At 44.5% G+C, this 14091-nt stretch overlaps 1 protein-coding gene across 1 annotated transcript in view; it reads left to right on the plus strand.

The window, feature by feature from the left end:
- Positions 1–12171, plus strand: part of LOC106570076 (RNA-binding motif, single-stranded-interacting protein 3) — a 226843-nt gene extending 214672 nt beyond the window's left edge. Inside the window, exons 11-14 of the mRNA XM_014142038.2 lie at positions 481–591; positions 9393–9482; positions 11437–11561; positions 12008–12171. Of these exons, the coding sequence (XP_013997513.1) occupies positions 481–591; positions 9393–9482; positions 11437–11561; positions 12008–12011 (330 nt within the window). The 3' untranslated portion in view covers positions 12012–12171. The remainder of the gene's footprint in view (positions 1–480; positions 592–9392; positions 9483–11436; positions 11562–12007) is intronic.
- Positions 12172–14091: the final 1920 nt, after the last annotated feature.

Raw genomic sequence — 14091 nt, forward strand, 5'->3', positions numbered from 1 at the left:
TTAGCGAGGGAAAAGCGAGTAAAAGAGGAAAGAGTCGGTGCCAAGGAAAAGGCTTTGTTTCTGAATGCCTCACTCCAGAGGTTTGGCTGGTAGAGAGAAGCGAGAAGCAACTCGCTTCGTGACAAGGCGATGAAAGAGCAGCCATGAATTCTTCACATTCCCTCTTGTTCCATCCAGAGCGGCTTTATGAAAAAGAACATGTTACCGCTACTGATCCGCCTGTTAGGACTACACGCGTCGCAATAGCATGAGGGGAAGAGATGTGTGCTGACTACAGACAATCAATGAATCAGTCGCGTACAGTACGTCGGCAACATCAATGGCGGGTATTGATTCTCTGATGCTCTGCTGCTCCGATGCTCAACAACCAACCCATTGATGTATAAAATGCTACTTTGTTCTTCGCCCACCGATTGGCACTATTGCCTTAACATGCTCTCTATTCCCCTCTCCCCCCTTTCCCCCTCTCCCCTCCCTCAGGGTGCAGTGATCACCCCAGCCATGGACCACACCATGTCCATGCAGCCTGCCAACATGATGGGCCCGCTCTCCCAGCAGATGAACCATCTGTCCCTGGGCACTACAGGAAGTGTGAGTACTGTACCACCCATGGACCCCTCCATACTGGATCTACTCGAGCTAAATCATATCACTTTGAGAATGTACCGTTGTACACCCCATATATCCTATTCACGTCCAATTATATCACTCTGAGACGGCAGCTATCTTTAGTACCATGCCTCCTGTATCTAATATATAAACAGTAGATGCTTTCATCCAAAGCGTCTTACAGTCATGCGTACATAGATTTTTCGTATGGGTGGCCCCAGCAGAAATCGATCCCACGACCCTTGGTGTTGTAAGAGTCACGCTCTACCGACCGAGTCACATAGGACCGTATCTACTAATATTCTCTGGAGAAACAGGAAAACATCTCTTTAATTGCGGGAGAGCTTTCGATCAGTCGACCTTCCTCAGATCATTTCTCCACAAACAATAGTGGGAAAGATATTTGCATCTGACTGGCATTTTATTTTTTTTTGCATTTTTCTTGTTTCTCCAGTTTTGCCTTCTGCCTCCAGCACCTTCACCGATCAGTTCTGGGTGTGCAGTACATTATTTCTCTGAAAGCGTACGTCTCTACTCAAGGAAAATACTATCTTTCACGGACTGTATCGGGGCATAGCTATATATTTATATCGACTCAAAGCCACATACTGTAGTATCACTGTCAACTCTGTACTGAACAGTATCAGCGTCAGATTTGGTTCACTGTAGTCAGTGTCCATGTCCTTATCTAATAGTACAGGATTCTATGGTCAATGCAGAGTCTACAGCAGCAATATCTATGTCTAAGGGTAGACATGGCACCGGTGAATGAAATTCTTTCGGCATTTATCTAAATGAAATGTGTGGATATATCTCTAAAAGTGTCTCCGTGTCCAACGTGGAAAATCCGTCACTTGTGTGTGAACAGCAAGATGTTTGAAAAGCGTATCTCCTTTATATCCTAAAGTTGAACAGATTTCCCATTGACTAGAACAACGAGCCTCACTGTGAACACCAGGCGATATTATGACTCCTCTAACCCACTAAATCACACATCAACCATATCACGCCAACCAGCTTCCTGCTTTCCCCCTTAAAAAGGAAACCCTCCCCCCTTGTGTCAGGAGATTTAGAGGTGTCATACACTATCCAGTCCACTTCCTGCTCTAACCCTATGTCTCCAGGGGCAGAGGGGCCTTAGTTTGCTCCTTGAGTGTAACGTGTGATTGAAACAGTGCTGTATTGTACAGTTACCGCCGGCACCATGTGTTTCCAGGTGAGTTGTCAGCAACTGCGACGCCATGTTGGCTCTGGGATGAAAGAATGACCCTAATCTCTCCCAGCTGTGCTAACAGGCAGGATTGGAGCGGGTTAATCTACGTTGATGGGTTTTGATGTGTGATGAATAAAAATGAAAAGCTCCTTTCTACCCTACTACAGCCCTGAGGCACTGGACTGTATGTAGACTATTATGTGTTCTGCATATAGCATGCAATGCCCTGATAATCTATTGGAAAGAAGCCATGTGTCTTCTTATCATGTGTTCCAGAGACAGATGGGAAAGCCCCTTTATGGTTGCTTCATAGGAAAAACCTGTGGAAACAGGTCTATATGACTAGGTATATTTCTATGATTTAATATGGAGTGTTTATATATGGTGAGCTGTTTTATGTCATGTAATTCATGCTGCTCTGGTCCTATGAAAGCCTCAGCGAGCACCTGTCTGTCCTCACAGTCAACAACCAAAATGGCCGCCACACCTCAGAATACTTTTGCCTGTTCTCAAAGTCCCTGTGGTTTACGTGGCTGTGGCTTTTTTTTCTCCCAAAGGAAATAACTAAGTGTTCCTATTCTTCCCCAGGAGCGGTGACCGTAGGTTTCCGAGAATACAGACGTGTTTTTACGGTAAAGAATGAGCATAGGAATGTCGGCACCCGCTAAACGGTGGTGAGGAAAGTTCCTCGTTACGAAAACGCAGAGCTGGTTTTGAAGGTCAACACAGTTCTACTCTGCTATCAAAATGTGGTGGTAACCTCAACTCACTTTGACAATGTTATTGTCTTGTTCTTGTTTTCAGTTGGCATTCCTAGATATTGTTTCAAATGCTTGATATTGCTACTTGTCATGTATATTATTCTGCCAATGGCCCTCACCGTTTGTTAGATTCTGCCCTTCATATTTAAACCTGACAGTGCCTTTAACACAGTGACACAGTTGGGACATGACAAGAGGTGACCTTCCTTCCCCTAAGCTATCATTCACATCCAGCTCTGGTCGTCATGGCGACAGTGTCTGATAGACAGGTTGCTGGTCAACTCAGTGGACTCGGTCCCCAGTAAGAGGGATTAGCGCGCCATGCTGTCCCTTTATCCTCCCTGGGAGCAGCGATGTCCCTCCGGGCGACGGGTTCTGAGGCTCACCCTCCCACAGGTTAACACTGGATCAGACTGGAGAACCAGACAGACCGCTGCTAGAACCCAACCTCCACACAGCTGGGAGGTGCTTTTCTTACTAGCACTGACTTTTCTAATATGACTGAGATGTGGCTCTGGATAAATGGAAATAAGCATAGAAATGGATTCCCGGTCTAGTAATTCTATGTCTATGTTAATAACAGTGATGAACCAAGACTAGTCTGAGCCCTCATCCCTCATAGACGTTGCATGGATAGAGTGGGTATCCTGTTGTACAGAATGACTGTAATAGTAATGGTGTGGGTTTGTATCGTATATTTTTCACCTGGTCTCAAAGGGCCTTACATGGTGTGGTGGGAGTACTGTGTAAGGGCACAGCAAGACATTTCAATAGCATATGTCTTATTTATTCTTCAATTAAACACCCATCTCTATATGGATGACCACTAGCGTCACTCTCTCTGCATACAAATGCTCATCTGTTGTATTAAAGCCCAGACTTATAAGTGAAGTGAAATAGAATGGTGAATGGAACAAGCAGGCTGGTTCCACCAGGCTAGTAATGCCCTGCAGGGCTGATGAAAATCTGATGAATATCTCTAAAGTGGAACTCATCAGTATCCATTCTGATGCTGTGCCACCATTAATTGCCTACAGTGAGTTGCTGCCGGAACCCGGTATGTACTGTAGACAGACAGATAGAGAGGGAGTTGTCTTGCCTGCACCCCACTGGTGCTCTTGGCTGTATGGATAGTACAGTGAGAGGGATGCTTACGAAGTCCACTCACGCCACCCTCGTTAAGAACACAGGCCGAGGCCGCCTCGCGCTCATCAAACACGCCATCTGCTCGAGGCTTGGTGTGTGTGTGTGTGTGTGTGTGTGTGTGTGTGTGTGTGTGTGTGTGTGTGTGTGTGTGTGTGTGTGTGTGTGTGTGTGTGCCTATGTGCACGCTTGTGTGCACACATTCATGTTATCTAGTGTGTGTACAATTCCACTATCTATACTACAATTAGAGGACCTTCATTTGGCCTAAACATGACCCCCGCAAGCGGTAATGCCAAAATGAACTGGCCAAAATGATCTTGCTCATTTAAGCCAATTATTCCACTAACTTTACACGCGCTGTCAGCTCTTCCTGTCAACTCCTGACATGCCAGGGCGCTGGGGACTGTAAAGTCAGGGTCATGTAAATGGGTTAACGGAAAGGTCAGAGAAGCTGAAGACGTTCCTTTATTAAGCCCCTTTTCAAGCTACAGAGAGATATAACATTTCAAAAGCCTGTCTCTGTTTGACACATCGGTTTTGATATGGCTAATTAAGTTCCGCTCCCCTCCATTTGCTTTCATGCCGTCTTCACAGGTGAGTTAGTAGAATAACTAATGGATTACGGGGAGGGACAAAAGGCCCTGAGGAATTGGTATGCAACGGGTGCCGTTCGCCAGAGCAGAGAAGGTCACACAGTGAATGTGATAGCCCTCTTCTAGCGGATTCTGGACTGAAAGAGAAAGACAGAGAGAATGAGGGTAAGAGTGAGAGGGAGGGAGAGAGAGGGGAGAACCAAGAGAGAGTCTTACAGAGTCAGGAAGTCAGACGTGCCACCTCACCCCATCCAAAGTGTGACGACTCCCCCACATCTCCCCGACCTTCCCCCTCCCTCCCACTACCATCTCCCCCTCACCTTCCCCTCCCTTCCCCTTCCATCTCCCCATCACCTTTCCTCTCCCTCCCCCTTCCATCTCCCCCTCACCTTCCCCATCCCTCCCCCTTCCTCCCCTTACCATCTCCCTCCCCCTACCATCTTCCTCTCCCTCCGCACCCGTCCTCCCAGGGTGTCGGTGGCCCTCCGCAGCAGGGAGAGGAGAGGGGTAAGTTAATCACCCGTGTCCGTGGCCTTTAACTCCTCTCATTAGCGCTGCGCAGCGGAGCCGTACCCGATCCATTAGCGCCGCTGCCGGTAATGACACTCCACCGGCGCCGGGCCAAGAGAGGGGGACCACTGCCACGCTTTTCATCCCTGGGTGGGAGGCAAAGAAACGAGGGAAAGGAGGGAGAAAGAGAAAGGAATCGTCCTTCCTTTTCCTGTTAAAAACAGGAAAAGAAACAGGAAGAGGCGAGGCAACCCGGCTGGGTTTTTATTATGAGGGATTTTCAGGCGTTATTGCTAAAAGTCTCTCTCTCACACAAACACACATGTACTGTACACTGTGTAGACATCCTACACACAAGCATGTGCTGATTTAAAAAGCATAGACTGTCAAATCAAACACACACACACACACACACACACACACACACACACACACAAAGGCCTACTAGCCTCTTCATTTATTTTGCACGAGAAAGCCATGTGGCTGTCATCCAACCCGGCATGTAGCACGTCTGTAATATGGCCATCCTGCAGCTCTGTTAAAAGGCCTGGTATGGAATATAGGCCATGGGGTGCACACACATGCACGTACACACACACACTTGCACACATACACACTTGCGTACACACACACCAAAACACACGTGTAGCGCGCGCTCAGGGTGATCTGAGTGCTCTGTTTTGCTCTCCTTTGGTTTCTGCTCTCTCTCCCACTTAGGAGGGGGCATTTGCCTGCCTGTGAAGTCCAGGATCAGCAGGGTGCCTCTGCTTTCTCCTCTCTGTTCCTCTCTCACTAGCCTCCCATAGTCAGACAGTTCTGTGAAAAACACATATGTATGTCTCACAGCGCCCTCGTAAGGATGGAAAGGGAATTACAAGGACATATATATAGAATAATACCGAGTACACCAAACATTAGGAACACCTTCCTAATATTGAGTTTGCCATCAGAACAGCCTCAATTCATCGGGGCATGGACAAGGTGTCGAAAGCGTTACACAGGGATGCTGGCCCATTTTGACTCCAATGGTTCCCACAGTGGTGTCAAGTTGGTTGGATGTTCTTTGGGTGGTGGACCATTCTTGATACACTCTGGAAACTGTTGAGTGTGGAAAACCCAGCAGCGTTGCAGTTCTTGACACAAACCGGTGCGCCTGGCACCTACTTCCAGGCCGTATCACAACCGGCCGTGATTGGGAGTCCCATAAGGCGGCGCACAATTGGCTCAGCGACGTCTGGTTTAGTTTGCTCGGGGTAGGCCGTCATTGTAAATAAGAATTTGTTCTTAACCGACTTGCCTAGTTAAATAAAGGATAAATAAAATAAATAAATACCATACCCCATTCAAAGCCACTTAAATCTTTTGTCTTGCCCATTCACCCTCTGAGTGGCACACAATCCATTTCTCAATTGTCTCAAGGCTTCAAAATCATTCTTTAACCTGTCTCCTCCCCTTCATCTACACTGATGTGGATTTAACAAGTGACATCAATAATGTACCACAGCGTTCACCTGGATTCACCTGGTCAGTCTGTCATGGAAAGAGCAGGTGTTCTTAATGTTTTGTACACTAAGTGTATATAGCAGATTAGTAACTGGTGTATTTGACCTGCAGAGTGGATCCCATGTCAATTGAATATGTGGTGGGAACCCTTGGGAGGTTGTTTGATCCATAATGTTCAGTCACTTGGATCGCAACAGTTTGGCATGATTGTTAATAATGAGCTAGCATCGATTATTGTTTCTGCTTCCTGTGATCAAATGATTGTTGTTGAAGTTAGGAAAGGACAAGACATGACAGGTTGTTGATGTGTGTGTGTTCCAGTACATGACAGGTTGTTGATGTGTGTGTGTTCCAGTACATGACAGGTTGTTGATGTGTGTGTGTTCCAGTACATGACAGGTTGTTGATGTGTGTGTGTTCCAGTACATGACAGGTTGTTGATGTGTGTGTTCCAGTACATGACGGGTTGTTGATGTGTGTGTGTTCCAGTACATGACAGGTTGTTGATGTGTGTGTGTTCCAGTACATGACAGGTTGTTGATGTGTGTGTGTTCCAGTACATGACAGGTTGTTGATGTGTGTGTGTTCCAGTACATGACAGGTTGTTGATGTGTGTGTGTTCCAGTACATGACGGGTTGTTGATGTGTGTGTGTTCCAGTACATGACGGGTTGTTGATGTGTGTGTGTTCCAGTACATGACAGGTTGTTGATGTGTGTGTGTTCCAGTACATGACGGGTTGTTGATGTGTGTGTGTTCCAGTACATGACGGGTTGTTGATGTGTGTGTGTTCCAGTACATGACAGGTTGTTGAAGTGTGTGTGTTCCAGTACATGACAGGTTGTTGATGTGTGTGTGTGTTCCAGTACATGGCAGGTTGTTGATGTGTGTGTGTGTTCCAGTACATGACAGGTTGTTGATGTGTGTGTGTTCCAGTACATGACAGGTTGTTGATGTGTGTGTGTGTTCCAGTACATGACAGGTTGTTGATGTGTGTGTGTTCCAGTACATGACAGGTTGTTGATGTGTGTGTGTTCCAGTACATGACAGGTTGTTGATGTGTGTGTGTTCCAGTACATGGCAGGTTGTTGATGTGTGTGTGTTCCAGTACATGACGGGTTGTTGATGTGTGTGTGTTCCAGTACATGACGGGTTGTTGATGTGTGTGTGTTCCAGTACATGACAGGTTGTTGATGTGTGTGTGTTCCAGTACATGACAGGTTGTTGATGTGTGTGTGTTCCAGTACATGACAGGTTGTTGAAGTGTGTGTGTTCCAGTACATGACAGGTTGTTGATGTGTGTGTGTTCCAGTACATGGCAGGTTGTTGATGTGTGTGTGTTCCAGTACATGACAGGTTGTTGATGTGTGTGTGTTCCAGTACATGACAGGTTGTTGATGTGTGTGTGTTCCAGTACATGACAGGTTGTTGATGTGTGTGTGTTCCAGTACATGACAGGTTGTTGATGTGTGTGTGTTCCAGTACATGACAGGTTGTTGATGTGTGTGTGTTCCAGTACATGACAGGTTGTTGATGTGTGTGTGTTCCAGTACATGACGGGTTGTTGATGTGTGTGTGTTCCAGTACATGACAGGTTGTTGATGTGTGTGTGTTCCAGTACATGACAGGTTGTTGAAGTGTGTGTGTTCCTGTACATGACAGGTTGTTGATGTGTGTGTGTTCCAGTACATGGCAGGTTGTTGATGTGTGTGTGTTCCAGTACATGACAGGTTGTTGATGTGTGTGTGTTCCAGTACATGGCAGGTTGTTGATGTGTGTGTGTTCCAGTACATGACAGGTTGTTGATGTGTGTGTGTTCCAGTACATGACGGGTTGTTGATGTGTGTGTGTTCCAGTACATGACAGGTTGTTGATGTGTGTGTGTTCCAGTACATGACAGGTTGTTGATGTGTGTGTGTTCCAGTACATGACAGGTTGTTGATGTGTGTGTGTGTTCCAGTACATGACAGGTTGTTGATGTGTGTGTGTTCCAGTACATGACAGGTTGTTGATGTGTGTGTGTTCCAGTACATGACAGGTTGTTGAAGTGTGTGTGTTCCAGTACATGACAGGTTGTTGATGTGTGTGTGTTCCAGTACATGGCAGGTTGTTGATGTGTGTGTGTTCCAGTACATGACAGGTTGTTGATGTGTGTGTGTTCCAGTACATGGCAGGTTGTTGATGTGTGTGTGTTCCAGTACATGGCAGGTTGTTGATGTGTGTGTGTTCCAGTACATGACAGGTTGTTGATGTGTGTGTGTTCCAGTACATGGCAGGTTGTTGATGTGTGTGTGTTCCAGTACATGACAGGTTGTTGATGTGTGTGTGTTCCAGTACATGACAGGTTGTTGATGTGTGTGTGTTCCAGTACATGACAGGTTGTTGATGTGTGTGTGTTCCAGTACATGACAGGTTGTTGATGTGTGTGTGTGTTCCAGTACATGACAGGTTGTTGATGTGTGTGTGTTCCAGTACATGACAGGTTGTTGATGTGTGTGTGTTCCAGTACATGACAGGTTGTTGATGTGTGTGTGTTCCAGTACATGACAGGTTGTTGATGTGTGTGTGTGTTCCAGTACATGACAGGTTGTTGATGTGTGTGTGTTCCAGTACATGACAGGTTGTTGATGTGTGTGTGTGTTCCAGTACATGACAGGTTGTTGATGTGTGTGTGTGTTCCAGTACATGACAGGTTGTTGATGTGTGTGTGTTCCAGTACATGACAGGTTGTTGATGTGTGTGTGTATTCCAGTACATGACAGGTTGTTGATGTGTGTGTTCCAGTAAATGACAGGTTGTTGATGTGTGTGTGTGTTCCAGTACATGACAGGTTGTTGATGTGTGTGTGTGTTCCAGTACATGACAGGTTGTTGATGTGTGTGTGTTCCAGTACATGACAGGTTGTTGATGTGTGTGTGTTCCAGTACATGACAGGTTGTTGATGTGTGTGTGTGTTCCAGTACATGACAGGTTGTTGATGTGTGTGTTCCAGTACATGACAGGTTGTTGATGTGTGTGTGTTCCAGTACATGACAGGTTGTTGATGTGTGTGTTCCAGTACATGACTGCTGCGGCTGCCGGGGCGCCTATGCAAGGGACCTACATTCCTCAGTACACTCCTGTGCCTCAGACAGCCGTCCCTGTTGAAGTAAGTGAGCCACAGTCTGTTTATATATCCTTGTGGGGACCAAACAATTGATTCCCATTCAAAATCCTGTTTTCCCTAACATTAAACCTAACCCCTAAGCCCAAAATGGCCTTTATCCTTGTGGGGACCGGCGAAATGTCCCCACTTGTCAGATTTGTCCTAGTTTTACTATCCTTGTGAAGACTGCTGGTACCCACATGGATAATAAAACCAACAAAAAAAAAACACAGACGCAGACACACACAGAGATACACAGATACACACACACAGATACACACACAGATACACACACACACATACACAGATGTACACATAGATTGCATGCACATACTCCCACTGGATGCACACACACTCCTAAGGGCAGAAATGCATACACACTCTCACACACACAGATAGACACGCACACGCAGCAAACACACACACTGACACTGCAACATCTGCTCGATTTAAAAACGCCACGCACACGTTGCCACGGCTACTGTTGAGTGTGCCGAGCGTGCAGTTCAGAGCGGGCGGGCACACTTTGAGAAATGATGAGTGTGTACGGCTGTCTGGAGGGCTGACGGCTCCGGCCCATTCAAATGGAGTATCAGTCGTGTATCAGATGGCAGGCGCTGAAGTGAGACACACTGCCGGCGGCGCTGTCCCTCTCCCGGATGGCCCGTGTGCTCAACACACACATTCCTCAGCCCCAGGCCTCTGGTTAGTGAGCGGCTGCCCAGCCGACAACGCCCTGACACCACCATCCATCTCCCCCCTGCTCCAGACAGGAGAAGATAATCAGGAGATAGCTGCCCTTCATAAAGTCACCGGCTGGAGAGAGAGAGAGAGAGAGAGAGAGAGAGAGAGACTCAGAGACACAGCATTTTCCCATGGGTTCTCTTGCTGCCTCTCGACCTATTCCATCCTCAATGCCACCATCATATATCTGTACTGTTGAGATGAGCTGTAGACAAGGAGTATCTCAGAGGGTGATGTATTAACAGGGTGTTGAGAGCGTCCTTGAAGTCTTGTTAACGTGATCGAGATGAGACCACGATGGCCGACGATCAGTAAGGTTAAAGTAAATACGGAGTTGAAACCCATATCCTTTCACATGCTTTAGCCTTGTGACTTTAAAAGAGTTGGGGTTTTTTCTCTCAAGGTTACTGTAGTATTGCTCAGGAAATCGTTGATGAAGATCCATAGGTTTAGGTTTATTTAAACAGCTTTGGGGTCACTTAGAAATGTCCTTGTTTTTGAAACAAAAGCTATTTTTTTTGGTCCATTAAAATAACATCAAATTGATCAGAAATACAGTGTAGACATTGTTAATGTTGTAAATGACTATTGTAGCTGGAAACGGCAGACTTTTTTATGGAATATCTACATACTGTAGGCGTACAGAGGCCCATTATCAGCAACCATCACTCCTGTGTTCCAATGGCACGTTGTGTTAGCTAATCCAAGTTTATCATTTTAAAAGGCTAATTGATCATTAGAAAACTATTTTGCAATTATGTTAGCACAGCTGAAAACTGTTGTTCTGATTAAATAATCAATAAAACTGGCCCTATTTTGACTAGTTGAGTATCTGGAGCATCAGCATTTGTGGGTTCTATAACTTGATAAGGTAACACAGCGTGCCATTGGAACACAGGAGTGATGGTTGTTGATAATTGGCCTCTGTACGCCTATGTAGATATTCCATAAAAAATCTGCCATTTCCAGCTACAATAGTCATTTACAACATTAACAATGTCTACACTGTATTTCTGATCACTTTGATGTTATTTTAAAGGACACAAAATGTGCTTTTCTTTCAAAAACAAGGACATTTCTCAGTGACCCCAAACTTTTGAACGGTAGTGTACACAAAATGCGATGTCATACAATATATTACAAAAAAGGTTTCATTGAGTTACATGGAAGATGTCACTTCCTGTTGTCTCACACCCACTTCTTGTCCCCATAGGGAGTGGTCACGGATGCTTCTCCTCAGTCAGTGGCCCCCTCATCGCAGGATGTGAGTGGGCAGCAGCAGCAGATCCAGGTGGATGGCTCCAGTGATCATGTTACTGCTTACTCATACCAGTCCAAGTGAGTACTGCTGACATTTTCTCACTGTACATATCAACAGCACATATTGCCCATAATGACTATGGAGTCTGGACTATTTGGTTACGATGACTAATACCTGTCATATATTATGCTGTCATTGTCTACTATTTTGCCATATTATAGCTGACTATTTGCTGCTTTGTTCTTTTACATTGAGTTTTTATAGCTGTTGACTAATTTAAAGGGATAGTTTTCCCAAATTACAAATGATATATTAGTTTCCTTACTCTCTAAGCAGTCTATAGACAGGGTACAATCAGTGCTTTGGTTTTGGTTTTGTTTACCTGGACACTGGTTCAAATGCTGTCATACTGTGTCCATAGGCTGTTTATTCTACAGGGTAATTACATTCAATATGTAATTTTGTAATTTGGGTGAATTGTCCCTTTATTCTCTCTCATTGTGGTTCTTCTCTTCCTCATTAGATAGTGACTGGCGCGGAGAATATTCCTGTGACAGCGTTGCCTTGAGACAGAGGGGTTGGCTGCACTGAGAATGCGGAGAGAAGAGAGATTGCTTCCAGATTGCCCAGGCACCAAAAAATAGACACTTTTTTCCATTTCATACCTGGAAGAGAGGAGGGGTGGGGTGGGGGGTGGGGGGCGGGGTGGAGTCGCTGGGCACAGTGCAAAGTGGTGAAAATGTTTAGTCTGGGAACATGCCTGGTGGGCTGGGCTTGAGCTTGAGTTGTTTCTTCAAGAAATTTCTCAACTGGAAAAAAAAGTACAAAAAATACAAAAACTAATTAAAATGTTGAATGCGTAGGTAGGTGATGAGGTTTATTTTGTAATTAGAAAAAGGGGAGTCAAAGTTTGAGATACACAGAGATTGTCTTCCTCAGATATTAAGCTACGATTTCTTTTCACTCTTTTTTTGATTTCTCGTGTAAAATTTTAGTTTTCTAGATATATTCAAAACAACTGTTTTTCTTTCTTGAATCTTCATGGCCTTAATTTTAAGGGTGTCAGAGGACTTTTTACAGAGAGTTAAGTCTGGCGTCTCGTTGAAAATAAAAAGCGAACTAAATCAGTCTCTTGGACCACTGTGATGGTACAAGATACTGCAGGAGTTGAGCTAGAGAGATAAAAAAGAAGATCTATCACATAAACTGTACAGATTTAATAGAGAAGAGTTTTTTCTTTTCTTCATTAGAAGAAAACTTTGATAAATAATTATGTCAGAGGTAACTGAGTGTTAGAGAAAAAAACGAAATGTCTGTCGAGGAAAAGAGGGGGAAAAGATAAAGCTTTGAAGAGATTATTCAGAATTAGGAGAAAAAAAAGACACTGCATTGTAGAAAAGGCAGTCTGTTGCAAATGCTGAACTTGTTTTTTATTATCATAATTATATAATTTTATGGCAAGATTGCTGTTGATGACATTAGCGCTTTTTATCTGCAACATTTGACCTTTTTTATGAGCTTTAAGATGTTTTTAGCCCGCTTTGCTTGTCACACTGCAACAACAAAAAAATATTAAGAAGAAAAAAAGTCTAAAACAAACAAAAAAACTGGAAAAAATGCTTGCAGTGATAAAACTTCGTAGATAGCCTACAGCAGGAGCTTATGGTTTAAACCAATCAGAGCAAAAGCAATAGAAGAAATTGTTGACAATTTCTGTAGTCTTTCCTAGTTGTGGATCAAATGCAGCCCAAGGATGGCCATTTTTATACCAAAGATGAAGAGACACTCTGATCCAGAGTTTTTTAGTTTTTCAGTTTGATTTTGTTGTTGATGTTGTTATTGTTGATGTTGTTGTTGCTGTTGTCATGGTTGTTTTTAATTTGACCTTGATGGCCGGACCAGTCCTTACTTTTCCTTCCGTTCCGTATTTGGATGTGTGATGCAACTAGTGGCAGTCCGACCTAATGTTCCTCTCCACCACTTCAATTGTCTTTCCGTCTCTCAACTGTCGTGTTCCACAACGCTTTCTCCAGCCATGCGGGCATTCCACTAATCAACAATAGACAAAACACTATAGGAAAAATGGTGGAATGTTGCAGCCTGCTCCTACTTGGTCATTGATGCATCGCTTCTGGCTTTTTTTGGCTCACTGATTTCTGCCTCGACGCTGTCTCTTTATCTCATTGAATCAATGATAACTGAATGAAACTGATGCCTTTTTTATTCCCTCCCAGGGAGTCTCATCAATTTTTCCCTACATTCTTTCTCTCTCCGGTTATACAAACAACAAACACCAAAACTGTATGTGTTGACGTAAAACATGCCCTGCTCCCCTAGGCGCTATGTCCTTAGTAGTGCTGAGCAATTAACTTAAATGTAGGTGAATTTTTTGGTTTTTGAACAACTTATTGGTGAAATGATTTGAATTCCATTTTGTTTGTTTTTTTCCCTGTGAGCTCAATGCGCACAATTATCTCAGAGATAAATCGGATCTAGCCTGAACTGTGCGATGAAGTAGGGATTGGAATTTCCAACAGGCCAATATTCTACATCGTTAAGCGCATAAAATGTGGTAGTTAAGGCATAAAAGTATGCCTTATTTACTTT

The sequence above is a fragment of the Salmo salar genome, chromosome ssa14, assembly GCF_905237065.1.
Source record: "Salmo salar chromosome ssa14, Ssal_v3.1, whole genome shotgun sequence".
NCBI lineage: Eukaryota > Metazoa > Chordata > Actinopteri > Salmoniformes > Salmonidae > Salmo > Salmo salar.